The sequence below is a fragment of the Heterodontus francisci genome, chromosome 2 (genome assembly GCF_036365525.1).
Source record: "Heterodontus francisci isolate sHetFra1 chromosome 2, sHetFra1.hap1, whole genome shotgun sequence".
In the NCBI taxonomy this organism is placed as follows: domain Eukaryota; kingdom Metazoa; phylum Chordata; class Chondrichthyes; order Heterodontiformes; family Heterodontidae; genus Heterodontus; species Heterodontus francisci.
In genome coordinates, this window is record NC_090372.1 from 219,305,137 (window position 1) to 219,330,650 (window position 25,514).

General features: G+C 46.9%; 1 protein-coding gene across 8 annotated transcripts in view; it reads left to right on the top strand.

Annotated features, from left to right (window-relative positions):
- The window catches only part of hsf1 (heat shock transcription factor 1), a 151,982-nt gene that overhangs the window by 15,921 nt on the left and 110,547 nt on the right, over positions 1–25,514 (top strand). For all 8 annotated transcript variants that reach the window (XM_068015866.1, XM_068015893.1, XM_068015900.1 and 5 more), the window contains exon 2: positions 20,604–20,712. In XM_068015866.1, coding sequence (XP_067871967.1) covers positions 20,604–20,712 — 109 coding nt within the window. The remainder of the gene's footprint in view (positions 1–20,603; positions 20,713–25,514) is intronic.

The following is a 25,514-nucleotide window of genomic DNA, read 5'->3' on the forward strand; positions in this document are numbered from 1 at the left end:
TTACACCCTGGGAAAAAGTCTCTGACTATCCACTCTATCTATGCCTCTCATCATCTTGTACCCCTCTATCAAGTCACCGCTCATCCTTCTTCGCTCCAATGAGAAAAGCCCTTGCTCCCTCAATCTTTCTTCATAGGACATGCCCTCCAGTCCAGGCAGCATCCTGGTAAATCTCCTCTGCACCCTCTCTAAAGCTTCCACATCCTTCCTATAATGAGGCGACCAGAACTGAACACAGTATTCCAAGTGCCGTCTAACCAGGGCTTTATAGAGCTGCAGCATAACCTCGCGGCTCTTAAACTCAATCCCCCTGTTAATGAAAACCAACACACCATACGCTTTCTTAACAACCCTATCAACTTGGGTGGCAACTTTGAGCGATCTATGGACATGGACCCCAAGATCCCTCTGTTCCTCCACACTACCAAGAATCCTGTCTTTAAGCCTGTATTCTGCATTCAAATTCGACCTTCCAAAATGAATCACTTCACACTTTTCCAGGTTGAACTCCATCTGCCACTTCTCAGCCCAGCTCTGCATCCTGTCAATGTCCCGTTGCATCCTGCAACAGCCTTCCACACTATCCACAACTCCAGCAACCTTCGTGTCATCGGCAAACTTGCTAACCCAGCCTTCCACTTCCTCATCCAAGTCATTTATAAAAATCACAAAGAGCAGAGGTCCCAGAACAGATCCTTGTGGAACACCACTGGTCACCGAGCTCCATGCTGAATACTTTCCATCTACTACCACCTTCTGACTTCTATGGGCTAGCCAATTTTGTATCCAGACAGCCAACTTTCCCTGAATCCCATGCCTCCTTACTTTCTGAATGAGCCTACCATGGGGAACCTTATCAAACGCCTTGCTAAAATCCATATGCACCACATCCACTGCTCTTCCTTCATCAATGTGTTTTGTCACATCTTCAAAGAATTCAATAAGGTTTGTGAGGCATGACCTGCCCCTCACAAAGCCATGCTGACTGTCTCTAATCAAACCATGCTTTTCCAAATAATCATGAATCCTCTCCAATAATTTGCCCACTACCGACGTAAGACTGACTGGTCTATAATTCCCAGGGTTATCCCTATTCCCTTTCTTGAACAAGGGAACAACATTTGCCACCCTCCAATCATCCGGTACTACTCCAGTGGACAGTGAAGACGCAAAGATCATCGCCAAAGGCGCAGCAATCTCTTCCCTCGCTTCCCGTAATATCCTTGGGTATATCCCGTCTGGCCCCGGGGACTTATCTGTCCTCATATCATTAAAAATTTCCAGCACATCCTCCCTCTTAACCTCAACCTGTTCGAGCATATCAGCCTGTTCCACGCTGTCCTCACAAACGACCAGGTCCCTCTCACTAGTGAATGCTGAAGCAAAGTATTCATTTCGGACCTCCCCTACCTCCTCCGACTCCAGGCACAAGTTGCCTCCACTATCCCTGATCGGCCCTACCCTTGCTCTGGCCATCCTCTTGTTCCTCACAGAAGTGTAGAACGCCTTGGGATTTTCCTTAATCCTACCCGCCGAGACCGCATTTAACCAAGTGTGGCACCAAGGAGTCGGAGTAAAACTGAAGCCCATGGGGACTGGGCAATGTTTCCGCTAAGTTGTGTGGCTGCGCAGCAACCCGAAGATTCCGACACAGGCCGCAACCGCTTAAGTTACCACACTGCACAAAAAACGTTAGACGGCCCGCACACTTAACTCAGCCGCACACTAGAAAAAAGAGATTTTGTTGATTTGAAGAAATGTTCCAATGGGTGGGGTCATTCCTAGCACAAAGCAAGATATTTGTGGTTGTTAGAGACCAATCATCTGAGGCAGTTGTTCAAGAACAGCATGCATGGTTCAACTATGTCCAGCTGCTTCGTCAAAGATCTCCTTTCCGTAATATTAGAGGTGGGCTGTTGGCATGCAGCAAGACCTAGAAAATATTCAGGCATAGGCTAATGTGTGGTATGAATGTTGATGGCCATTTAAGTGCCAGGCAATGACCATCTCCAACATGAAGTCAAACCACCTCCCCTTGATATTCAGTGGCATTGCTATTGCTAAATTCCCCAGCACCAACACCCTTGACAAGAAACACAACTGGCTTTTGCAGGCACATAGATGCCATGGCTACTAGAGCAGATCAGAGGATGGCTATTCTGTGGCAAGTGGTTCACCACCTGATTCCCAAGGCCTTTCCACCACTGACCAGGCGGAAGTTTGGATGTTGGTGGAGTACTCGTTCCACCTGTCCGGGTGAGTGCAGCTACAACAACACTCAGCTGAGCCATATCCTGCCCTCAGCTGGTATGCGAGCATACTTGGAAAATGCCCATAGAGTTCCACCTGATTACTGATGGATGCAATTCAGAATTTGAAGTAAGGCTGTTATTTTTTCCTACCTCAATTGAGGATTGGTGCGGCCCCGACGATCCACCCAGATCAGATTTTTTTTTATTAAGTTGTTTCATGGGATGTGAGTATCATTGGCAAGCCGTGCATTTGTTGCCCATTCCTAATTGCTCTTGAGAAGGTGGTGGTGAGCTGCCTTCTTGAACCACTGCAGTCCATCTGGTGTGAGTGCACCCACAGTGCTGTTAGGGAGTTCCAGGATTTTGATCCAGTGACAGTGAAGGAATGACTATACAGTTCCAGGTCGGGATGCAACTTGGGAGTTGTGGTGTTTCCATGCATCTGTTGCCCTGGTTCTTCCAGGTGGAAGAGCTCACTGGTTTGAAAGGTGTCGAAGGAGTTGCTGCAGTGCATGTTATAGATGGTACACACTGCTGCCACTGTGCATTGGTGGTGGAGGGAGTGAATGTTTGTGGATAGGGTGCCAATCAAGTGGGCTGCTTTGTCCTGGATGGTGTCAAATTTCCTGAGTGTTGGAGCTGCATCCATCCAGGCAAGTGGATAGTATTCCATCGCACTCCTAACTTGTGCCTTGTAGATGGTGGACAGGCTTTGGGGAGTCAGGAGGTGAGATACTCGCCGCAGAATTCCCAGCCTCTGACACAGCCACAGTATTTATGATTCTGATCAATGGTAACCCCCAGGATGTCATTAATGGGGAATTGAGCAATCCTAATGCCCTTGAAAGTCAAGCTGTTATGGTTAGATTCTCTCTTGTTTGAGATGGTCATTGCCTGGCACTTGTGTGGTGCGGATGTAACTTGTCACTTAGCATCCCAAGCCTGGATGTTGTCCAGGTCTTGCTGCATATGAACAACAGACTGCTTCAGTAGCTGAGGAATTGTGAACGGTGTTGAACATCGTGCAGTCATCAGCAAACATTCCCACTTCTGACTTTGTCATAGAGTTACAGCACAGAAACAGGCCCTTCGGCCCATCTTGTCTGTGCAGGCCATTAAGCACCTAACTATTCTAATCCCATTTTCCAGCACGTGGCCCATAGCCTTGTGTGCTATGGCATTTCAAGTGCTCATCTAAATACTTCTTAAATGTTGTGAGGCTTCCTGCCTCTACCACCTCTTCAGGCAGTGTTCCAGATTCCAACCACCCACCGAGTGAAAAATATTTTCCTCAAATCCCCTCCAAACCTCCTTAAATCTATGCCCCCTGGTTATTGACCCCTCTGCTAAGGGAAAAAGTTTCTTCCTATCTAACCTATCAGTGCCCCTCATAATTTTGTATACCTCAATCATGTTCCCCCCTCAGCCTTCTCTGCTCTAAGGAAAATAGCCCTAGCCTTTTCAGTCTCTCTTCATAGCTGAAATGCTCCAGCCTAGGCAACATCCTGGTGAATCTCCTCTGCACCCTCTCCAGTGCAATCACATCTTTCTTATAGTGTGGTGCCCAGAACTGTACACAGTACTCCAGCTGTGGCCTAACCAGCGTTTTATATAGCTCCATCATAACCTTATATTCTGTGCCTCGGCTAATAAAGGCAAGTATATATGCCTTCCTAACCACCTTCTCTACTTGTGCTGTTACCTTCAGTGATCTATGGACAAGTACACCAAGGTCCCTCTGACCCTCTGTACTTCCTAGGGTCCTACCATCCGTTGTATATTCCCTTGCTTGTTAGTCCTCCCAAAATGCATCACCTCACACTTCTCAGGATTAAATTCCATTTGCCACTGCTCTGCCCATCTATTTAGTCCTGTAATCTAAGGCTTTCCTCCTCACTATTTGCAACACCACCAATTTTCGTGTCATCTGCGAACTTACTGATCATACCTCCTATATTCACGTCTAAATCATTAATGTATACTACAAACAGCAAGGGTCCCAGCACTGATCCCTGTGGTACACCACTGGCCACAGGCTTCCAATCGCAAAAACAACCCTTGACCATTACCCTCTGCCTCCTGCCACTAAGCCAAGTTTGGATCCAATTTGCCAAATTGTCCTGAATCCCATGGGCTCTTAACTTCTTGACCAATCTCCCGTGCAGGACCTTTTCAAAAGCCTTACTGATATCCATGTAGACTACATCAACTGCTTTACCCTCATCTACACATCTAGTCACCTCCTCGAAAAATTCTATCAAGTTAGTTAGGCACAATCTCCCCCTGACAAAGCCATGCTGACTATCCTTGATTAATCCCTGCCTCTCCAAGTGGAGAATAATCCTGTCCCTCCGAATCTTTTCCAATAGTTTCCCAACCACTGATGTTAGACTCTTCTTCTGTGGGCCTCCTTATCTCGAGAGACAATGGATACGCGCCTGGAGGTGGTCAGTGGTTTGTGAAGCAGCGCCTGGAGTGGCTATAAAGGCCAATTCTGGAGTGACAGGCTCTTCCACAGGTGCTGCAGAGAAATTTGTTTGTTGGGGCTGTTGCACAGTTGGCTCTCCCCTTGCGCCTCTGTCTTTTTTCCTGCCAACTACTAAGTCTCTTCGACTCGCCACAATTTAGCCCTGTCTTTATGGCTGCCCGCCAGCTCTGGCGAATGCTGGCAACTGACTCCCACGACTTGTGATCAATGTCACACGATTTCATGTCACGTTTGCAGACGTCTTTATAACGGAGACATGGACGGCCGGTGGGTCTGATACCAGTGGCGAGCTCGCTGTACAATGTGTCTTTGGGGATCCTGCCATCTTCCATGCGGCTCACATGGCCAAGCCATCTCAAGCGCCGCTGACTCAGTAGTGTGTATAAGCTGGGGGTGTTGGCCGCTTCAAGGACTTCTGTGTTGGAGATATAGTCCTGCCACCTGATGCCAAGTATTCTCCGAAGGCAGCGAAGATGGAATGAATTGAGACGTCGCTCTTGGCTGGCATACGTTGTCCAGGCCTCGCTGCCGTAGAGCAAGGTACTGAGGACACAGGCCTGATACACTCGGACTTTTGTGTTCCGTGTCAGTGCGCCATTTTCCCACACTCTCTTGGCCAGTCTGGGCATAGCAGTGGAAGCCTTACCCATGCGCTTGTTGATTTCTGCATCTAGAGACAGGTTACTGGTGATAGTTGAGCCTAGGTAGGTGAACTCTTGAACCACTTCCAGAGCGTGGTCGCCAATATTGATGGATGGAGCATTTCTGACATCCTGCCCCATGATGTTTGTTTTCTTGAGGCTGATGGTTAGACCAAATTCATTGCAGGCAGCCGCAAACCTGTCGATGAGACTCTGCAGGCATTCTTCAGTGTGAGATGTTAAAGCAGCATCGTCAGCAAAGAGGAGTTCTCTGATGAGGACTTTCCGTACTTTGGACTTCGCTCTTAGACGGGCAAGGTTGAACAACCTGCCCCCTGATCTTGTGTGGAGGAAAATTCCTTCTTCAGAGGATTTGAACGCATGTGAAAGCAGCAGGGAGAAGAAAATCCCAAAAAGTGTGGGTGCGAGAACACAGCCCTGTTTCACACCACTCAGGATAGGAAAGGGATGTTAGACTCACCGGCCTGTAATTACCTGGTTTATCCCTGCTACCTTTCTTGAATAATGCTGCCACGTTCACTGTCTTCCAGTCCTCTGGTACCTCTCCTGTGGCCAGTGAGGATTTGTAAATTTGTGTCTGAGCCCTTGCTATCTCCTCCCTTACCTCACGTAACAGCCTGGGATACATCTCATCTGGGGATTTATCTACTTATAAGCTGCTAAAACAGCTAATACTTCCTCCCTTTCAATGCTAATGTTTTCCAGTATATCTCAATCCTCCTCCCTGATCTCTATGCCTACATTGTCCTTCTCCATAGTGAACACAGATGAAAAGTAATCATTTAAAACTTCACCTATGTCCTCTGGCCCCACACACACATTGCCATTTTGGTGCCTAATGGGCCCTACTCTTTCCCTGGTTATCCTCTTCCCCTTAATATACTTATGAAACGCCTTAGGATTTTCGCCTGCCTGTGTTTTTTCATGTTCCCTCTTCGCTCTCCTAATTACTTTTCGTACCCCCCTGCACGTTCTATACTCCTCTAGTGCCTCTGCTGTTTTCAGTGCTCTGAATCTGCCGTAAGCCTCCTTTTTTTTTTTTCCTTGTCCAATCCTTTATATCCCTTGATATCCAGGGTTCCCTGGACTTGTTGATCCTTACCCGTCACCTTAATGGGTCGATGTTGGCTCTGAACTCTCACTATTTCCTCTTTGAATGACTCCCACTGGTCTGATGTAGACTTTCCGACAAGTTTCTGCTCCCAGTCCACTTTGGCCAGATCCTGTTTTTTCATATTGAAATCGGCCTTGCCCCAATTCATACCTTTATTTCTGGTCCATCTTTGTCCTTTTCCATAACTACCTTAAATCCTACAGAGTTATGGTCACTATCCCTGAAATGCTCCCCCGCTGACATTTCTACCACTTGTCTGGCTTCATTCCCTAGGATTAGGTCCAGTACTGCACCATCTCTTGTAGGATTTTCTATGTATTGGATCAAAAAGCTCTCCTTTATGCATTTTAAGAATTCTGCCCCCTTTTGCACTAAGACTATCCCATTTGATATTGGGGAAGTTGAAATCCCCTACTATTATGAACCTATTATTTTTACACCTCTGAGATTTGCCTACATATCTGCTCCTCTATCTCTTCCTGACTGTTTGGAAGCCTGTAGTGCACTCCCAGCCAAGTGATTTCCCCCTTTTTGTTTTTAAGTTCTACCCATACAGCCTCATTTGAGGAACCTTCTAAGATATCATCCCTCCTTACTGTAGTAATTGACTTCTTGATCAATAGTGCAATGCCACCTCCTGTTTTACCCCCTCCCCTGTCACACTTGAAGATTCTATACCCTGGGTTATTGATACTGCCAGCCCCGCCCCTCCCTCAACCATGTCTCTGTGAAAAGATTGAAGGAGGTAATAGATGAAGCTGCTGAAGATGGTTGGGCCTAGGACACTTCCCTAAGGAACTTCTGCAGTGATGTCCTGGAGCTAAGATGATTGGCCTCCATCAACCATTATCGTCCTTTGTGCCAGGTATGACTCCAACCAGTGAAAACTTTCTGTCTGATTCCCATTGACTTCAATTTGGCTGGTGTTCCATGATGCCATACTCTGTCAAATGTTGCCTTGATGTCACGGGCAATCACTCCCACCTCCCCTCAACATAGACCAAGCACTGAACCAGGGAACTTGCCAGCAATGCCCATGTCCCATGAACAATTTTTTTTTTTATTTTCATGGTTTGTTTTTAATTTCTGGAATCCCCACACTCATGGTTTCCCACCTGCTTTTTCCCACGGTGCTAACTCTCCGGCTGTGGTATATTTCCACAGGGCTAGCAGCTCTTTGGTACCTTTTTACTAAGCAGTGATTCTGACAGTATCAGTTTGGCTATTTGACTGATGGCATCTCAACCAAGGTTGATGTTCCCACCTAAACACACTTTCCAACGTAACCACTGGCGAGCAATTGGGAAACATTTCCAAGCCTCTAACACCTCAACTGCCACCCAAACTGATAACTGCTAACTCAGTGAACCCGAATGGTCAAACCCAAGGTCTTCCTGATCTCTCTGGTTCAGGAACCATGGCACGGCAAGGAACAAATGCTTTCTAACTGAAAAAGCACAACGAATGGAGATGATAGGATAGCAAATGTTAGTGAAGGATACATGTGCAGTGTCCACTAGCCTTGCAGTGTTTAGTAATTCTGGGAGTGTACGCAAGAGTGCAGGTGATATCTGAAGGTATGTTAATGGCTGTTGGATGTTAGCCACATCTGGCAGAGAGTAGCCCATATACTAACACCTGTCTGTGGGCATCCAAAGGGGGATATGGAAGTGTACCCAGCTGTAAAACAGCTGGCGAAGAACAGAGAAAAGGTTATTTGGTTCACAGAAGTATATTATTTCCGACAGATTGTTTTGTGTAAAATCTAGTTTGAATAACCTCAGTGTTTTTCCTTTTGATTTTATTCCAGACATACTTTGGACAAAGTCTCATTGTATGAATTTATGTTGAATTAATACTCTGGATTTCCTTTCTGATGCTTTAACCACTTTCTTTTTTATGGATTATGCTGCTTGTCTAATCTTTCCTTGTGGCTCATCCCTTTTACACATCATATGTCTAATTGCTATTTGGTTTTGGTGACCAGAACTGAATGTAATATTCTGTGGTCTGCCCACTGTAACTTCAAGACTTGTACTCTCTAGTTATATATAACCCAGTATTAGACCACTTCTTTATTTGTTTTACCACTACAGTAAATAATTTATGTTTATACAATTGTGCTATTTCACAGCACAGGAAGAAACCATATAGCCCATTGCAGCTGCCCAGCTCCCTGACAGAGAGAGAGAGCGAGAGAGAGCGCTCTTCGCCCCCTTTCCTGTATGGAAAAGTTTTCCTCTTCAAATGTTCATCCACTTGCACATTCACTTCTAAATCTCCCCATGGTACTTCACTTCGATTCAATGATCAAAAATTGCATCGTTACACATGTTAGTAAGTTACAATTATCATTTGTTATGTATTTGTCCAAGTGTATAATCCCTTGTCAATCTTTTACTGCCCCCTCTGTCTTGACTACTTTTTTTCCCATTAGTATACTTCATTGGATTTTTGTATTGGGTTATTTATGTAAATTACAAACCAAAATACTGACCAATGCACGATAGGATTCAACATATCTTTTCTTCTCCCTCGATCTACCGTTGCACCTCTTGTAAATCCTCTATTTCCTTTTTTAATCTATGCCCTTTGTAAACTGTTGTGCTGTCACATCCAAACCCAATCCTCTTCATCCTCAGCATCCATGCTCACTCTGAGCTGGAGAAGTAGCACTTCCTAACCTGAGATTGCTGAAGCCAACTGTATCACCCTGTCACAGTCCTGATGAGATGAGTCAGTTCGGACTAGAGATTAAACCCAGATCCTTTCTGAGCTATTCAACTGATAAACTAAGCTAAGTGGAACCTATTTCAGTCAGGATGTTTCCCGTTGCCGCTTTGAATCTTTCATCACCTGGATTCTTGTATGTGTGTGAAGATTTCTGTAATGCATTGAGCAAGGGTACCTTTGTTAGCTCAGCTTAGTTGCTAGTGGGTCTCTATTGAGTCAGAAATTTGAAGATTTGTGGCTGAGTACAGACCTGAGCATGTAATCAAGGCTAACTACTACATTTGTGTTATATTGTCGGAGGTGCCCTTTTTCAAATGCAGCATTAAATAGAGACTCCATCTCTCTCAGTTGAATATGAATAATCCCATGTCACTATTTAAAGAGACTGCCCAGTGTCTTGGCCAGCATTTCTCTTTCAATACCACCAAAAACTGATTATATGCTCATTCATTTGCCGATGGCAGGAACTTGCTCTGTCTAAATGACAGCAGTAACTACATCTCACATGCAATTCATTGGTGGTAACGATTTATTCAGTGCCCTCAGCCAAGAAATCCACAGCACAAACCCCTGCGCTATGTGGGAAATTAGGGACGCTTCCAGTGTCCCTGACAACCATGTGTGCAGGACGTGTATCCATCTGTAGCTACTGGCTATCCACATTACGGAGCTGCGGGTGGATTCACTGTGGAGCATCGCGATGCTGAGGACGTCATGGGTAGCACATTTAGTGAGGTGGTCACACCGCAGATAATAGCTGCACAGGCAGAAAAAGGATGGGTGACCACCAGACGGAGTAGTAGGCAAAGGCAGGTAGTGCAGGAGTCCCCTGTGGCCATCCCCCTCAAACAGATATACCGCTTTGGATACTGTTTTGTGTGGTGGGGGGGATGACCTTCCAGGGGAAAGCAGCAACAGCCACGTTCGTGGCATCACAGAGGGCTCTGCTGCACAGCAGGGGAGGAAAAGGGGTGGAAGAGCTATAGTGATAGGGGATTCTATTGTAAGGGGTGCAGATAGGTGTTTCTGTGGCCACAAACGTGACTCCAGGATGGTATGTTGCCTCCCTACTGCTAGGGTCAAAGATGTCTCTGAGTGGCTGCAAGAAATTTTGAAAGGGGAGGGTGAGCAGCCAGAGGTACTCATGACATAGGCAGGAAGAGAGATGAGGTCCTGCAAAGTGAATAGAGGGAGTTAGGCAGAAGATTAAAAAGCAGGACCTCTTGGGTTGTAATCTCAGGATTACTCCCTGTGCCACGTGCTAGTGAGGGTAGGAATAGGAGGATAAAGCAAATGAATGCGTGGCTGAAGAGCTGGTGTAGGCGGGAGGGCTTCAACTACTTGGATCATTGGGATCTCTTCTGGTGCAGAGGTGACCTGTCCAGGAAGGACGGGTTGCATCTGAACTGGAAGGGGACCAATATCCTTGCGGGGAGGTTTGCTAATACTACTCGGGAGGGTTTAAATTAGTCTTGCAGGGGGGTGGGACCCAAAGTAGTCGTCTCTCCGATGAGATAGTTGAGGCAAATGTAGAGGTTAAAGCAAGCAAGTCCAATAGGCAGGCCGGGCAGGAGCAAGACAGGGAGCGTGGAAGGTCTGGTATGCTGAGCTGCATTTACTTTAATGCAAGAAACCTTACAGGTAAGGCAGATGAACTCAGAGCATGGATCGGTACGTGGGATTGTGATATAGCTATTACGGAAACGTGGTTGAGGGATGGGCAGGACTGGCAGCTCAATGTTCCGGGGTACCGATGCTTCCGGCGTGACGGAGGTGGAGGTGAGAGGAGGGGAAGTTGCACTATTGATTAGTTTTAGTTTTAATTTTGGAGATACAGCACTGAAACAGGCCCTTCGGCCCACCGAGTCTGTGCCGACCATCAACGACCCATTTAAACTAATCCTACACTAATTCCATATTCCTACCACATCCCCACCTGTCCCTATATTTCCCTACCACCTACCTATACTAGGCCAATTTACCTATCAACCTGCAAGTCTTTGGCATGTGGGAGGAAACCGGAGGAAACCCAAGCAGACACAGGGAGAACTTGCAAACTCCACACAGGCAGTACCCAGAATTGAACCCGGGTCGCTGGAGCTGTGAGGCTGCGGTGCTAACCACTGCGCCACTGTGCCGAGGAGGCACATCGAGGAGAACATCGCGGCAGTACTTAGAGAGGATATCCCAGGTGGAACGTCCAGCGAGGCCATATGGGTAGAGCTTAGAAATAAGAAAGGGGCAATCACTTTGATGGGATTATACTATAGGCCCCCCAATAGTCAGAGGGAATTGGAGGAGCATATATGTAGGGAAATCATAGATAGGTGTAGGAATTATAGGGTTGTAATAGTAGGTGATTTTAACTTTCCTAATATTGACTGGGACTGCCTTAGTGCTAAGGGATCAGATGGGGAAGAATTTGTTAAGTGTGTCCAGGACAGTTTTCTGAAGCAGTATGTGGATGGCCCTACTAGAGAATGGGCTACACTTGACCTCCTCTTAGGAAATGAGGCTGGGCAGGTGGTTGATGTGTCAGTCGGGGAGCACTTTGGGACCAGTGACCATAACTCTATTAGCTTCAAGATAGTTATGGAAAAGGATAGGACTGGTCCTCAAGTTGAAGTCCTATATTGGGGGAAGGCTAATTTCGATGGCATCAGACAGGAACTCTCAAAAGTTGAATGGGAGAGGCTGTTTACAGGTAAAGGGACGTCTGGCAAGTGGGAGGCTTTTAAAAGTGAGATAGGAAGAGTTCAGGGCTGGCATGTTCCTGTTAGATGGAAGGGCAAAGCTGGCAAGTTTAGGGAACCTTGGTTGATGAGGGATATTGAGGATCTGGTCAGGACAAAGAAGGAGGCATATGTCAGGTATAGGCAGCTGGGATCAAGCGAGTCCCTTGAGGAGTATATGAGATATAGGACTACACTTAAGAAGGAAATTAGGAGGGCAAAAAGGGGCCATGAGATTTCCCTGGCAGATCAGATAAAGGAGAATCCTAAAAGATTCTATAAGTATATTAAGAGTAAAAGGGTAGCTAGGGAGAGAGTAGGTCCCCTTAAGGATCAGTGTGGTAATCTATGTGTGGAGCCACGGGAAATGGGTGAGGTCTTAAATGAATACTTCTCGTCTGTATTTACTGTGGAGAAGGTCATGGAAGCTAGTGAGTTCAAGGGAGGCAACAGCGATATCCTGGAGCATATCAACATTACAAAGGAGGAGGTGTTGGAGGTTTTGAAGCGCATTAAGGTGGATAAATCCCCAGGGCCTGACCAGGTGTATCCTAGGATGCTATGGGAAGCAAGGGAGGAGATTGCTGGGGCCCTGGCAGAGATTTTTGTATCATCGTTAGCCACGGGTGAGGTACCGGAAGACTAGAGGATACCTAATATTGTGCCTTTATGTAAGAAGGGCAGCAGGGATAAGCCAGGGAACTACAGGTTGGTGAGCCTTACATCAGTAGTGGCAAAGTTAGTGGAAGGGATTCCGAGAGACAGGATTTATATGCATTTGGAAAGGCATGATCTGATTAGGGAGAGTCAGCATGGCTTTGTGTGTGGGAAATCATGTCTCACGAATTTGATTTGAGTTTTTCAAGGAGGTGACCAAGAGGATTGATGAGGGCAGGGCGATGGGTGTTGTCTACATGAACTTTAGCAAGGCCTTTGACAAGGTCCTGCTTGTAGGCTGGTCTGGAAGGTTCAAACACATGGAATCCAGGGTGAGCTAGCCAGTTGGATACAAAATTGGCTTGGTGATAGGAGGCAGAGGGTGGTAGTGGAGGGTTGTTTTTCAGATTGGAGGCCGGTGACCAGTGGTGTGCCGCAGGGATCGGTGCTGGGCCCTCTGTTTTTCATATATATTAATGACTTGGATGTGAATGTAATGGGCATGGTTCGTAAGTTTGCAGGTGACACCAAAATTGGTGGTAAAGTGCGCAAGGGATTGGCAAATGGAATTTAACGCACGCAAGTGCGAAGTGATGCATTTTGGGAAGTTAATCCAGGGTAGGACGTATACAGTGAATGGCAGGGCCCTGGGGAGTGTTGTTGAGCAGAGAGCCTTGGGGTGCAAGTACATAGTTCCCTGAAAGTGGCAACACAGGTAGACAGGGTGGTGAAGAAGGCGTATGGCTTGCTTGCCTTCATCGGCCGAGGCATTGAGTACAAGAGTTGGGGCGTCATGTTGCAGATTTACCTAACGTTGGTTAGGCCACATTTGGAGTATTGTGTGCAGTTCTGGTCGCCGCACTACAGGAAAGATGTGATTTAAGCTAGAGAGGGTGCAGAAAAGATTCACAAGGATGTTGCCTGGTTTGGAGGGCTTGAGTTATAAAGAGAGATTGGATAGGCTGGGTCTGTTTTCCGTGGAGCGAAGGAGGCTGAGAGGGGACATGATAGAGGTATATAAAATTATGAGAGGCATAGATAGGGTAGATAGCCAGAGTCTGTTTCCCATGGTAGGGGTGACTAAAACTAGGGGGCATAGATTTAAGGTGAGAGGGAGGAGGTTTAAAGGGGATCAAAGGGGTAAATTTTTCTCACACAGAATAGTGGGTATCTGGAATGAGCTTCCAGAGGAGGTGGTGGAGGCAGGAACAGTAGCAACATTTAAGTGGCATCTGCAAGGCATAGAGGGATATGGAATTAATGCGGGCAGGTGGGATTAGTATAGATAGACATTCTGGTCAGCATGGACGCGGTGGGCCAAAGGGCCTGTTTCTATGCTGTACAACTCTATGACTCTAACTGTGCATGCTCAATTCAACATCACTGAGCCCATGAAGGTATGATATCAAAGCAAAATACTGCGGATGCTGGAAATCTGAAATAAAAACAAGAAATGCTGGAACCACTCAGCAGGTCTGGCAGCATCTGTGGAAAGAGAAGCAGAGTTAACATCTTCGGAAGGGTCACTGACCCGAAACGTTAACTCTGCTTCTCTTTCCAAGGTATGATATCACATGTGGCCCAATGCATTGATACCACAGTACAGTAACTGCTACAGCGTGAAAGCCTTTATACTAGTGAAAGTTTTTTATAATAAAAATGAAACCACTCTACAACTTAGTATTGCTTTTTGGAGACTCTCTCGAGTTTCAAACCAGGTCAGTTTCCTTTTGAGTTCGTCCTGATCATTCTATTCAAGTTCTCTCACTTTTGCTTTGTTGTGGATTTGACTCTCTGTAAATTTAAAATGACTTTGATCTTCTGGTACTAATTTTCTGTTGTATTCACGTGAACCTATTCTGTCTGTCAAATGGACATGCCACTTCTGCCTGAGCAGGTAGAAGTTTGGATATCTTGCTTATAGAACAATATCCTATTGGGTAAACCTAATGAGCACTAATGCTGCGGAGGTCGAGTTTCTGGAGTGTGTTAGGGTGCTTTTCTAGAGCAGCATGTTGAGGAACTGACTAGAGAACAGGCTATTCCGCTGTTAACGCTCTGGACTAATGCTTTGTCTTTCACCACAAGCATTAACACACTCTTTGCCTTTGTCCCAGGACAGCTTTTTTATTTGATCTCTCCTGCCCTCTGCCCTATCACACCTTCCCTTTTTGTTCCCTTCCCCCCCCCCCCCAGCCTCCCCCCCCCCCCCCCCCCCTTCACTTGCTTAAAACCTAATTTTCTAACCTCTGCCAGTTCTGATGTTAAGGTCACAGACCTGAAACTTTAACTCTGCTTCTCTCTCCACAGATGCTGCCTGACCTGCTGAGTATTTCCAGCATTTTCTGTTTTTATTTTAGATCTAGTATTATGTAGTAAGAAAGGGCTAATTAATAATCTTGTGAAAGAACCTTTAGGGGTGAGTGACCATAATATGATAGAATTTTGCATTTATGTTTGAAAATGGGGTAGTTCAGTCTGAAGCCAGGGTGTTCAATTTGAAGGAAGGAAATTATGAAGGGCAAATTGGCTGAGGTGGAATGGGAAAATACATTAAAAGTATGACAGTATGCAGGCAATGGATAATCTTTAAAGAAATATTACATAGTTTACAGCAATTACACATTCCTTCAAGGCACAAAAACCCCAAAAGTAAAGGCAGTCAACTGTGGATAACAAAGGAAATCAAGGATTGTGTAAGATTAAAAGAAAAGGCCTATAAAGTTGCTAAAAATTGTAGTAAACCTGAGTATTGGGAGGTTTATAGAATATAGCGAAGGAGGACCAAGAAACTGATAAAGGGAGAATAGAATATGAATGTAAGCTAACAAAAAATATAGAAACGGACTGTAAAAGCTTCTATAGATACGTTAAAAAGGAAACTATTGGCTGAGGCAAATGTAGGTCCATTACAGGCAGAGTCGGGAGAATTTATAATGGGGAATAGAGAAATAGCATATAAGCTAAATGATTAATTTGTGTCTGTCTTCACTGAGGAAGATGCAAGAAATCTCTCAGAATTAGAGATCCAAGGGATTAGGGAGAATGAGTGATTGAAGGAAATTAGTATTCGTAAGAAGGTTGTATTGGAGAAATTAATGGGGCTGAAAGTTGATAAGTCCCCAGGACCTGATATCCTACATCCCAGAATGTTGAAAGAAGTATGCAGTTTTGTTCCCCTTACCTTTGGAAGGATATTATTGCCATAGAGGGAGTGCAACGGAGGTTCACCAGACTTGTTTCCTGAATGGCAGGACTGTCCTATGAAGAGAGATTGGGGAAACTGGACCTGTATTCTCTAGAGTTTCAAAGAACGAGAGGTGATCTCATTGAAACCTACAAAATACTTAAAGGGATAGACAGGGTAGATGCAAATAAGATGTTTCCCTTGGTTGGGGAGTCCAGAACCAGAGCATGCAATTTCAAAATAAGGGGGAAGCCACTTAGGACAGAGATGAGGAGAAATTTCTTTACTGAGGGTTGTGAATCTTTGGAATTCTCTACCCTAGTGGGCTGTGGAAGCTCAGTCATAGAGTATGTTTAAAGCAGAGATTGACACATTTCTAAATACCAATGACATAAAGGGATCTTGGGTTAGTGTGGATGATCAGCCATGATCGTATTGAATGGCAGACCAGACTTGATGGGCTGAATGGCCTACTCCTGCTCCTGTGTTCCTGATGCAGGTGCTGCTGTGCTCATTTTTAAAAGGGGCATCAAAGTAGGTACTATTAAGGCAGAACAAGCACTCGTTGTGAAGGCATCGTTCTGCCTTGGAAATGTTGGGAGTGGTAGAATTGTAGAATGCAATTTGCTGTCCAGAAGCTTGAATCTGGTAGTGTTAGGTTATCAATAGTGCATAGAAACATAGAAATGTATGGCACAGAAGGAGGCTATTTGGCCCATTATATCGTCTGTATGAACCGAAAGAGTTATTGAGCCTAATCCCACTTTCCAGTTCTTGATCTGCAGCCCTGTAGGTTACAGCACTTCAAGTACATATTCAAGTATTTTTTAATGCACTGAGTTTCTGCCTCTGCCGCCCTTTCAGAAGGAGTTCCAGACCCCCACCACCCTCTGGGTGAAAACATTTCCCTCGGTTTCCCTCTAATCCTCCAAGGTATTGTCATCTCGTTGGGCCACCATTTTAACGTCACGTCATGCAGAGTGACACCGTAATATAATTTGCAGTAATTATGCGACATTTTCCATGTTTAAATGCTTAACAGAATTCGGTGTCTGGGCTGAAATCTAACTTCAGAAACTCCCTCATTACTAAATGGAGTGACAGATCTTTTGAAATCTGCCCTAGTCACTTCAGCTGTGTGCTGTAGAAGTGATATCTTCTTGGTGTCACAGTAAGGATCAATATGTGTGGAAATGCCAGTCACACTAGAGAAATCTATTTCCAAGTATTTTAAGTAATATTGACAGAAGTTGCAATTACAAAAGATTAGCTTTTAAAACTGAAACAAAACTTCTTCACACCATCACTGTACATACAGTTGAATCACGTGGAAAAAGCCGGAGCTAATAAACTGTAAGAAGGTATCAACTTGAAATTATACAGCAAATGTCTGGTTAGAAGCTACATTCCATACCCATTGAGGAGAGCATCCTAAAAATAGGACAGACAAGCCTTTGCAGTAGAGCTGACATTGTGAGAATTCTGTGCATGAGGTATGAAAAGAATGTGATTTTATTAAAGCTGAAGCTGACAGGTTAACCAGCTCTATGCACTGAAAAAAATTAATGTTTAATCCAATCCAGTTGCCCTCTCGCTCTGATCATCTCTTCTCCGCACCTCACCCCCAGCACACACTCCACTGGCTCAGGTCATACTGAGTACAGAGGAAGATGGTTGTACTTGTTGGAGGCCAATTATCTCACCCCCAGGATGGCACTGCAGGGGTTCCTAGTAGTATCCTCTACCAAGCTATCTTCAGTTGCACTAACAATAACCTTTTCTCCAGCATAAGGTCAGAATTGGGGATGTTTGCTGATGATTGCCCTGTTCAGTACCATTCACAACTCCTCAGCTACTAAAGCATTCTGTGCCCACCTGCATAGAGTCACAGTCCAGAAACAGGCCCTTCAGCCCATTGTGTCTGTGCCGGCCATCAAACAATTATCTATTCTAATCCCACTGAGACCTGGATGACATTCAGGCTTGGGCTGACAAGTGGCAAGTAGTATGCGTTCCACGCAAGTGCCAGGCAATGACCATCTCCAACAAAAGAGTCTAACCATCTCCCCTTGACATTCAGTAGCATTACCATTGCTGAACATACAAACATAGGAATTAGGTGCAAGAGTAGGCCCATCGAGCCTGCTCCGCCATTCAATAAGATCCCAGCTGATCTGATTGTAACCTCAACTCCACATCCTACCCCCTTGCTAATCAAGAATCTATCTACCTCTGCCTTAAAAATATTCAAAGACTTTGCTTCTACCACCTTTTGAGGAAGCGAGTTCCAAAGACTCTCAACCGTCAGAGAAGAAATTTCTCATTATCTCTGTCTTAAATGGGCAACCCCTTATTTTTAACCAGTGACCCCTAGTTCTAATTTCTTCCACAAGAGGAAACATCCTTTCCATATCCACCCTGTCAAGACCCCTCAGGATCTTGTATGTTTCAATCAAGTTGTCTCTTGCTCTTCTAAACTCCAGCAGATACAAGCCTAGCCTGTCCAACCTTTCCTCAAAGACAACCCGCCCATTCCAGGTATTAGTCTAGTTAAATCTTCTCCGACCTGCCAATGCATTTACTTCCTTCCTTACATAAGATCAGTATTGTGCACAGTACCCCAGATATAGTCTCGCCAATGCCCTGAATAGCTGAAGCATTACCTCCCTACTTTTGTATTCAATTCCCCTCGCAACAAACAATCACATTCTCAAAGAACTGCATTAAATTGGTTAATCATGATTTCCCATTCACAAAACTATTTTGACTTTGCCAGATTACCTTGAATTTTTCTAAGTGCCCTGCTATAACGTCTCCTATCATTGTCATCATTGACCAAAAACTGAACTGGACCAGCCATATGGAGCAGGTCAGAAGCTAGGAATCCTGCAGCGAGTAACTCTCCTCCTGACTCCCCAAAGCCTGTCCATCTACACGGCACAAGTCAAGAGTGTGATGGAGTATTCTCCACTGGCCTGGATGAGTGTAGCTCCAACAACACTGAAGAAGCTCTACACCATCCAGGGCAAAGCAGCTCATTTGAACGGCACCACATTAAACATTCACTTCCCTCCGCCACCAACCCATCATGGCTGCAGTATGTACCATCTACATTTATGCACTGTGGCAGCTCGCCAACTTCCTTGTCAGCACCTTCCAAACTGGAAGACAAGGGCAGTAGGTGCATGGGAACACCACCACCTCCAAGTTCTTCTCCAAGCCACACACCATCCTGACTTGGAAATATATCACTGCTTCTTCGCTGTTGCTGGGTCAAAAACCCAGAACTTGCTAACTAAAAGCACTGTGGGCACCTAAACCAAGTGGACAGCAGCAGTTCAGAAAGGTAATTCACCACCATCTAATTGCAGGATAGACAATAAATGTAGGTCTTGTCAGCAGTGCCCACATCCCATAAGTGAATTTAAAATTTAAAAAAACACTGTAATATGAGCGGCAGTCTTATTAGCTGTCTGATTGGACGTCTTTGGCTCTTCAGTACTCATACTCTGCTTCAATACTTGGTCTAGAGCTTCACGTGCTTCCTTAGCAAATTTAAGTCTTGAAGAACAGATATAGGACAATCTGAAATGACTTTTTTAAAATCTTTGTAGTTTAGTTGCCCATGTTGTAAATGAAATCGATTTTGTGAGATGTTACAGCATGGAATGCTTTTCCACATGGAGTGATAGAGGCAGTAACCATTACATCTTTTTAAGGGGAAAATAAAGTAATTATTGAAAGTGTGCAGCATAATTTGGGGAGAGAGCAGGGCAGTGGGATTAGTTTTGGCGTGCTCTGGCAAAGAGCCAAAAACAAATGTATTCATTTCAAGGTTACCAACTGGATTTGTATCCAGTTGTTGAACAGTTCATTCAATGAATAGAAACTCTGCAATACAGCTGGTGCCTGCTGCAACAGAATTTATCATGCTTCAGTTGTATAGCACTTTGGTTAGACTGCACTTGGAGTACTGTTTGCAGTTTTGTTCCCCTTAATTTAGGGAAGGGTATTATTGCCATAGAGGGAGTGCAACGAAGGTTCACCAGACTTGTTCCTGGGATGGCGGGACTGTCCTATGAAGAGAGATTGGGGAAACTGGGCCTGTATTCTCTAGAGTTTCAAAGAATGAGAGATGATTTCATTGAAACCTACAAAAATACTTAAAGGGATAGACAGGGTAGATGGAGGTAAGATGCTTTCCCTGGTTGCAGAGTCTAGAACCAGGGGACACAATTTCAAAACAAGGGGGAAGCCACTGGGGATTGATATGTGGAGAAATTTCTTTATTCAGAGGGTTGTGAATCTTTGGAATTCTCTACCCCATGGGCTGTGGAAGCTCAGTCATTGAGTATGTTTAAAGCAGAGATTGACCGATTTCTAGATACCAATGACCTAAGGGATAGTGTGGGGAAAAAGGCATTGAAGTGGATGATCAGCCATGATGGTATTGAATGGCAGAGCAGGCTCGATAGACTGAATGGCCTACTCCTGCTCCTATGTTCCTATTTATCCACTTATCTAACTGAGCGGAAACCACACTGAATAGTGTTTGAAGAGGTATCTGGGAGACTCTGCTGCCCTTGCTATAGGGTTGTCCTCACTGATTCTGTTCTGGTTCACTGCCATTAATTGTACTACAGACATGACTAGTCCTCCACTTGAGCATCTACATTGAAAATCAAGTTGTGATTAGTGCTTCATCCTTAATGCATCGGTCATTCAGCATATAATCTTTATTTGCCTGCTTTACTGAACATATCCTTTGTCCTCCACAGAGTGGGAACAGTTTCCATGTCTTTGACCAAGGACGTTTCGCGAAAGAAGTGCTTCCAAAATACTTCAAGCACAATAACATGGCCAGCTTCGTCCGGCAGCTCAACATGTGTAAGTGGTAACAGTTGGAAAATCCTATACTTTTTAAGCATAGAGTATGAGCCAGAAGAGTCGCATCCATCTGGGAGGTGGTTATATTTTATAAAATTAAATTGAACAAATCTAGGATGACTCTTATCCAACTATTCATAAGAGATAATTGTTACTAATCAGGCTTTGTTTTTTATTCATTCCTTCGTGGGATGTGGGCATCGCTGGCTAGGCCAGTATTTATTGCCTTTGAGAAGGTGGTGGTGAGCTGTACCAACAGTGCTGTTAGGAAGGGAATTCCAGGATTTTGACCCAGTGACAGTGAAGGAACGGTGTTAAGTTCCAAGTCAGGATGGTGTGTGGCTTGGAGGGAAACTTGCAGGTGGTGGTGTTGCCATGCACCTGCTACCCTTTGTCCTTCTAGGTGGTAGAAGTCGTGGGTTTGGAAGTCGAAAGAGTCTTGGTGAATTGCTGCAGTGCAACTTGCAGATGGTACACACTGCTGCTACTGTGCGTCATTGGTGGAGGGAGTAAATGTTGAAGGTGGTGGATGGGGTTCCAGTAAAGTGAGCTGTTTTGTCCTGGATGGTGTCGAGCTTCTTGAGTTCTTAACTTCCAGGCAAGTGGAGTGTCTTCCATCAGACTCCTTACTTGTGCCTTGTAGTTGATGGACAGGCACTGGGGAGTCGGGAGATGAGTTACATGCCACAGAATTCCCAGCCTCTGACCTGCTTTTGCAGCCACAGCATTAATGTGACTGGTCCACTTCAGTTTCTGGTCAATGCTAACTCCCAGAATGTTAGTGGAGGATTCAATGACGGTAATGCCATTGAACATCAAGGGGAGATGGTTAGATTCTCTCTTGTTTGAGATGGTCATTGCCCGGCACTTGTGTGGCGTGATTGCTACTTGCTGCTTATCAGCCCAAGCCTGGATGTTGTCCAGGTCTTGCTGCATATGGACATCGGCTGCTTCAGTATCTGAGGAGTCACCACCTCCAACAGCCACAGCTATCTTCCTTTGTGCTAGTTATGTCTCCAACCAGCAGGGAGCTTTCCCCCTCATTCCCATTGACTCCAGTTTTGCGCACTCTTGTACATGCACCCATTCCCTTGCTGTCTTGAGGACACTTCCCTTCTGTTATTGAGCAAAACACTGGTGACTGTACAAAACCTGCCGCTCATAACTGTAGAACAGAACTTCCTGTTAATTTGTCACATGTAGTCAATTTTTTGTGTTTGATTTTTTTTCTTCCCCTCATCCCTACAAGTGATTGAATGCATTGAGATGGCAAGGGGAATTGTTGGTTGAGGATGGAGACAATCTTTACTCAGAGTGGGGAGAGCGTGGAACTTGCCGCCATACTGAGCAGTTGAGGCAATTGGCATAAAGACCAGCACAGACTGTTTGGACCAAATGGTCTATTTTTGTGTTGCACATTCTATGTCAGTCTTCCCCACCATTTTCCTCAAGTTGCATACATTTCTTACCACCTGCAGCCCATGACAAGTGGGTGACCTGCTGCCAGGCTTCCCCAAAATGCCATCCAGAGCCTTCACAGGGATAACCTGGAATCATTCTTTTTTTTCCCCCTACTTCTGTCTGTGTGAGGAGGTGCTGGTCTCCACTCTGGGGCCCCACAACCCAGCATTGAGAGCATCATCTTGGCTATATAAAGGATTTAGTATCACCTCAGCTTTAGGGTTCCCAACATAATCTACCTCTTTTCCCCCAACGCCACCCCCCGCACCCCACCAACTATATTTCAAAATAATTACTTATCATGCAGTCTCCTGTAAGAATTGAGATGAGGGAAGTTGGCCCTGAAAAGAATCTCTGGCCTACTGTTGTATCCTGTTTATGAAATTTGCCCCACTGGTATGGTGCTAAACCAAACTGACCCACAGGGTCCCAGATTTCCATAGTCCATGCTGAGTCAAGCCATCTGCCAGTATTTAATCTTTCAGTTCAGATGTACGGGAGTGGATGCTGGAGTACTGCCAGTGTTTGTGGAAGTTTACAGCTGCATGAGTTGAACTCTGAGAGACTAAGTGACAGCACGTTGATTTGTGCATGCTTTGAGAAAATTTTTGGAAACAACCTACTTGGAGGGTGGGGTGGTGAGAAGACCAAAGCTCTTCCTAGAGGAACTTTATACAGTGTCTGGAATTCATTCATGGCTCCGGAGGTGTGTCACTCTGCACTGGTCTCCAGCTGACTCTCTCTGTCACTCTCTGTCTCTCTCTCTCTCTCTCTCTCTCTCTCTCTGTCTCGCGCTCTCTCTCTCTGTCTCGCGCTCTCTCTCTCTGTCTCGCGCGCTCTCTCTCTGTCTCGCGCGCTCTCTCTCTGTCTCGCGCGCTCTCTCTCTGTCTCGCGCGCTCTCTCTCTGTCTCGCGCGCTCTCTCTCTGTCTCGCGCGCTCTCTCTCTCTGTCTCGCGCGCTCTCTCTCTCTGTCTCGCGCGCTCTCTCTGTCTCGCGCGCTCTCTCTGTCTCGCGCGCTCTCTCTGTCTCGCGCGCTCTCTCTCTCTGTCTCGCGCGCTCTCTCTCTCTGTCTCGCGCGCTCTCTCTCTCTGTCTCGCGCGCTCTCTCTCTCTGTCTCGCGCGCTCTCTCTCTCTGTCTCGCGCGCTCTCTCTCTCTGTCTCGCGCTCTCTCTCTCTGTCTCGCGCTCTCTCTCTCTGTCTCGCGCGCTCTCTCTCTCTCTCTGTCTCGCGCGCTCTCTCTCTCTCTCTGTCTCGCGCGCTCTCTCTCTCTCTGTCTCGCGCGCTCTCTCTCTCTCTCTGTCTCGCGCGCTCTCTCTCTCTCTCTCTGTCTCGCGCGCTCTCTCTCTCTCTCTGTCTCGCGCGCTCTCTCTCTCTCTCTGTCTCGCGCGCTCTCTCTCTCTCTCTCTGTCTCGCGCGCTCTCTCTCTCTCTCTGTCTCGCGCGCTCTCTCTCTCTCTCTCTGTCTCGCGCGCTCTCTCTCTCTCTCTGTCTCGCGCGCTCTCTCTCTCTCTCTCTGTCTCGCGCGCTCTCTCTCTCTCTCTGTCTCGCGCGCTCTCTCTCTCTCTCTCTGTCTCGCGCGCTCTCTCTCTCTCTCTGTCTCGCGCGCTCTCTCTCTCTCTCTCTGTCTCGCGCGCTCTCTCTCTCTCTCTCTGTCTCGCGCGCTCTCTCTCTCTCTCTCTCTGTCTCGCGCGCTCTCTCTCTCTCTCTCTCTGTCTCGCGCGCTCTCTCTCTCTCTCTCTCTCTCTCTGTCTCGCGCGCTCTCTCTCTGTCTCGCGCGCTCTCTCTCTGTCTCGCGCTCTCTCTCTCTGTCTCGCGCTCTCTCTCTCTGTCTCGCGCTCTCTCTCTCTGTCTCGCGCTCTCTCTCTCTGTCTCGCGCTCTCTCTCTCTGTCTCGCGCTCTCTCTCTCTGTCTCGCGCTCTCTCTCTCTGTCTCGCGCTCTCTCTCTCTGTCTCGCGCGCTCTCTCTCTGTCTCGCGCGCTCTCTCTCTGTCTCGCGCGCTCTCTCTCTGTCTCGCGCGCGCTCTCTCTCTGTCTCGCGCGCGCTCTCTCTCTGTCTCGCGCGCGCTCTCTCTCTGTCTCGCGCGCGCTCTCTCTCTGTCTCGCGCGCGCTCTCTCTCTGTCTCGCGCGCGCTCTCTCTCTGTCTCGCGCGCGCTCTCTCTCTGTCTCGCGCGCGCTCTCTCTCTGTCTCGCGCGCGCTCTCTCTCTGTCTCGCGCGCGCTCTCTCTCTGTCTCGCGCGCGCTCTCTCTCTGTCTCGCGCGCGCTCTCTCTCTGTCTCGCGCGCGCTCTCTCTCTGTCTCGCGCGCGCTCTCTCTCTGTCTCGCGCGCGCTCTCTCTCTGTCTCGCGCGCGCTCTCTCTCTGTCTCGCGCGCGCTCTCTCTCTGTCTCGCGCGCGCTCTCTCTCTGTCTCGCGCGCTCTCTCTCTCTCTCTGTCTCGCGCGCTCTCTCTCTCTCTCTGTCTCGCGCGCTCTCTCTCTCTCTCTGTCTCGCGCGCTCTCTCTCTCTCTCTGTCTCGCGCGCTCTCTCTCTCTCTCTGTCTCGCGCGCTCTCTCTCTCTCTCTGTCTCGCGCGCTCTCTCTCTCTCTCTGTCTCGCGCGCTCTCTCTCTCTCTCTGTCTCGCGCTCTCTCTCTCTCTCTCTGTCTCGCGCTCTCTCTCTCTCTGTCTCGCGCGCTCTCTCTCTCTCTCTCTCTGTCTCGCGCGCTCTCTCTCTCTCTCTCTCTGTCTCGCGCGCTCTCTCTCTCTCTCTCTCTGTCTCGCGCGCTCTCTCTCTCTCTCTGTCTCGCGCGCTCTCTCTCTCTCTCTGTCTCGCGCTCTCTCTCTCTCTCTCTGTCTCGCGCGCTCTCTCTCTCTCTCTCTCTGTCTCGCGCGCTCTCTCTCTCTCTCTGTCTCGCGCTCTCTCTCTCTCTCTCTGTCTCGCGCTCTCTCTCTCTCTCTCTGTCTCGCGCGCTCTCTCTCTCTCTCTCTCTGTCTCGCGCGCTCTCTCTCTCTCTCTCTCTGTCTCGCGCGCTCTCTCTCTCTCTCTCTCTGTCTCGCGCGCTCTCTCTCTCTCTCTCTGTCTCGCGCGCTCTCTCTCTCTCTCTCTGTCTCGCGCGCTCTCTCTCTCTCGCGCCCTCTCTCTCTCTCTCCCTCTCTGTCTCGCCCGCTCTCTGTCTCGCCCGCTCTCTGTCTCGCCCGCTCTCTGTCTCGCCCGCTCTCTCTTTCCCCCCCCCCCCCTCCCCCCCCACCCCCCAGAAATTAAAATCAGCTTTAACTTCCATTTATTCTGAGGTATTGGCTGATGTTTTCCATTAGTGCTCTCATTCGCAGCCTCTTCCCAGCCCCTAAATTGAATGGGCAGAAATTT